The sequence below is a fragment of the Entamoeba invadens genome, assembly GCF_000330505.1.
Source record: "Entamoeba invadens IP1 unplaced genomic scaffold scaff_1105074726547, whole genome shotgun sequence".
NCBI classification, from domain to species: Eukaryota; Evosea; order Mastigamoebida; family Endamoebidae; genus Entamoeba; species Entamoeba invadens.
The window spans coordinates 39965-44002 of record NW_004191693.1 but is presented as its reverse complement, the minus strand read 5'-3'; the positions used below and the strand labels follow the sequence as shown (position 1 = coordinate 44002).

Genomic DNA, 4038 nt, shown 5'->3' with positions numbered 1-4038 from the left:
ATCTCATTCAAAATAAAAAAAATAGTTAACAATTATTATTTTATTTTATTTATTTACTATTATAACAAAGAAAAATATTCGGATTTATTTTTTTAAATAATACACGAAATAATAGTTTATATAATTAGTATCAATTAATTATAATAAAAAGCCAGTCATTCAAACATATTTTTTTTATGAAAGTTGTTTGAAAAATGTATTAATAGGTATAACAAAAAGAACAAAGAACAGAATTACTCGACCCGCATCTGGTTGATCTCTCCACATAGCTTCTGCCTTGAAAAATTCTTTAACAGTTTAGTCTTGATAGGGATCATTGGGTGTGTTTTATCTATGGTGTCAATATGGTTAAGGGAGTAATCCCGTCTTCTCACATCCTCAAACACAACTTCATAGTTATCGCACTGGTCGAATGTTTCTTTACACAAAAAGAGTGCGTCGTCTTCCATTGCTGTTATAATTTTAAAGATGGAAAACCTTTTATTTCAAATACTCTCTCGAAAACAAAGACTTTGTTGGCGTTTTGTTTGGTAGTCCTCGTTTTGTTGTAATTTGAGGTCTTTCACAATTGTATTGTCAAAATTTGATAAGAAACGTTCTGGGCATTTTGAGGAACAAACACAAAGTGAAGTCAACTTGTGTTTTGGTTTCTGGATAAAAAATTTGATTTTAATTGTCATATTATTAAAATTATAATAAAAACAACTATTGTGTTTACAAATATAATTAACTAAACTTTAATTATAATTATCATATTAATACTTAAAATATTTTAATATTAAAATATTAAAATATTTTTAATAAACCTGATTACTTATTATAATACTTTTTTTATACATTTAAATAATTTAATAATAATAATATTTTAGGTATTTAAGTTTTATATTATTAAATAATTAAGGATTGGTTTAATATAGAACGTCTGTATGTATGTTAATTTGTAATTCATTCAAAATAGATATATTACTATTATTTATATTCATTTAACAATTTACCAACAAAACAATTTCATTTACACTGTTTATGCCTGTTATTATTTGTTGACCAAAACTACAAAAACAACATTATAATACTTATATTAATATAATAATAAATAAATAAAAAATTCCAAATTATAGTTTTTTTATGTACCTTACAAGAACTTATGTATCACCAAGAACCAACTTGTCTTATAACCTAAATACCCGACAAATCAGAATTAGATTGCCCTGGTTTTTCGACTAATCATTCATAGGTATTTAAATAAAAAAAATATAATAAAAATATATTATAATTTTACTTTTAAAATCAGCTGAGAGAAGTTATTTCCTGGTGAAAGATAGGTTGCTATACTGTAAAAATTGATTTAAATCTCCAGTATTGTTTTTAACTTTGGTTTGTTTCACTTTAAATTGTATATATTTCTTTTTTTAGCTTAAAAAAGGTAATTACTACATACAAATAGACAAAGTGTAACTTTTTATTAAAAAATGTAAAGATTTTTGGGTGAAAAAAGTTACAAAAATCAGGAAAAAAATCAAACAGAAAAGTTTTTAAAAAAATAGCTTGAAACAACTAAAAAAAGAGTATGTCATACATCAGTACTTCGTTTTTCGTAGTGATGCTTTTTACGTTTGTATGCGCATCTATACCGCTCAACCATTTTGTAAACTCACAAACTTTAACATCGTCTTTTCAAACCCGAAAATACAACACAAAAGAAGGGTTGGACGACCACACGATCATCCAAGATGGGGTGTGTCTTCAAATTATCGATGTGAACGAGACCAGCAATAACAATATTGTTTCGTGTTTATCAAGTTACTTTTTGATGAACAACAAGTGTGTTTTATGCTCGTCAAAATATACGCACTGCACAAACTGTGATAAACTGCAGTGTACGCAATGCGAGAGGGGGTTTACATTTCTTGAAGGGAGAACATGTGTGAACAAGAGTTGTGTCGATGGAGAAATTGTTGACGAGAATGGGCAATGTGAAGTCCCAAGAGGAAATTGTGGAGGTGGTGTTATGGTGAATTGGCGGTGTGTGTATTGCGATCAAAACTATTTCTATTACCCAAGTGATGGGTCTTGTCGGTCGATAAACAATCAACTCAATTGCGAGCAAAGTTTGCGTGGAGTTTGTACGCGTTGTAAGAGTGGATATTTCATGGACAATGGGGTTTGCGTGAGCTGTGACCAAAATTGTCAAACTTGCAAATTTTCATCGAAGAACTGTTCGTCATGTCCGAGTGGGTTTGTACTCAACAACAATTTGGATGGTACAAAAAAGTGTTCCACTCCAATTGCCGCAAATCCCGAGTGCTTGGAATTCAACGACGATAGCCCAATTTGCAGGGTGTGCCGAGATGGATTTTATTTCAAAGACAAAAAATGTGTGAAATGCCCAGACGGTTGCGAGTTGTGTAACAGCAAGTGTTTAACGTGCAACTCAAGTTACTATCTGACCATAACAGGAATGTGTAAGCCTAAAAGTGATATGGAAGACGTGTGCAATGGTGTGATAAATTCATATGGATGCGACAAGTGTAAACCAGGGTTTTATACTTTCAATAAAGAGTGTTTTAAATGTGACACTGGGTGTATTGTGTGCAAAACAGGGTTGTCATGCATTCAATGCGATGAAAATCGAATATTAAAAGAAGGGAAATGTCACTTAGCAGAAGGTGTGCCAGGGTGTACAAGTGTTTCAAACTCGATGTGTGCTACTTGTAAATTTTGGAGTCACCCAAGTGACAATGGACTTTCATGTGAGAATGCCCCTGTGTGGTGGGTTTTCTTTGTTTTATTTTTGGTTGTATTGGGGGTGATTGGGTTACTTGTCTTGATTGGATTTGTGTTGTGGAAGTTACACAAAACAATCGAGACACAGAAGGTTGAAGAAAATCTGACTCTATTTGAAATGAAACGGTCGAACATCCAATTTATTACTTTGAAGAATGGAATTTGTGTTAGTACGAACGAAATCAACTTTAACATGGAGACAAACGGCATTCCAGTTAACAAAGAATCCCGACAAATACTGTGCATAGGGAATGACAACGAATACACAATAAATGTTCAACTCACGTCGGACAATTCAGAAAAAAAGTATTTGTTGCGGATGGAACCTGCTATTGTAACACTTAGAAAGGGGGTTGCGTGTGAATTTGAAATTTATATCACCCCCAACTTTACATGTAACATTTCGTCTGTGGCCAAGATCGTTTCAAAGTCGCTAGAAAATGGAGATGAGAATATAACTGATATTACCATAAATGCAATTACAGAGAGTTCTATTCGCATAGACCCCGATGAGTTGATTGAAGAAGAGATAATAGGAGCAAGCAATTTTGGGATTGTGTATCAAGGGAAATTGAGTAACAAATACGTTGTAGCAATCAAAAAGATGAAACATAGCACCGATGAAGAGGGAACACAAACCGAGTTTGAACAAGAGGTTGAACTCCTCGAGAAATGCAAGAATCAATATTTACCCAAATTCTACGGCGCAGTGTTTGTAACAACCAAAATTTCATTTGTTGTTGAATTTGCGGAGTATTTAAGTCTTCAAGATGTTATGGAAAATTACAGTCCCAAAGATGTTGGATTACCACTTCGAATAAAAATGATGAGCGACGCAGCCAATGGTTTGTTGTATCTCCATGACCACGAAGTTTTGCACGGCGACTTGAAACCGACAAATATTTTGGTGTTCTCGTTGAACATGAAGGAGACGGTCAACGCAAAACTGACTGGTTTCGGCTCGATGAGAAATGTCAAGTTACTCCAACAAAACTTGGCAATGACAAAAGAAGTTGACTCGCCAAAGTATTTTCCACCAGAAATACTTATGCAAGGGAAGTATACCAAAGCCAGTGATGTGTTTTCGTTGAGTATTGTTATGTATGAGTGTTTTGGGTGGAAAGAGGCATACCCTAAAGAAGATTTCAAATTTCAATGGAAAATTGCAGAGTTTGTGACTGGTGGAAAGAGGCTTAAAAACGTCGAGAAGATCCCAGTTAGACATTTCATTCTGATAACAAATTGTTGGTGCCA

At 33.1% G+C, this 4038-nt stretch overlaps 1 protein-coding gene across 1 annotated transcript; it reads left to right on the top strand.

The window, feature by feature from the left end:
- Nucleotides 1-1567: 1567 nt before the first annotated feature.
- EIN_212380 (protein serine/threonine kinase, putative) lies at nucleotides 1568-4038 on the top strand (the record flags this gene model as incomplete). Its single annotated transcript, XM_004183366.1, has 1 exon — nucleotides 1568-4038. A coding segment is annotated over one exon (2471 nt), but the record flags the coding sequence as incomplete, so codon positions are not given.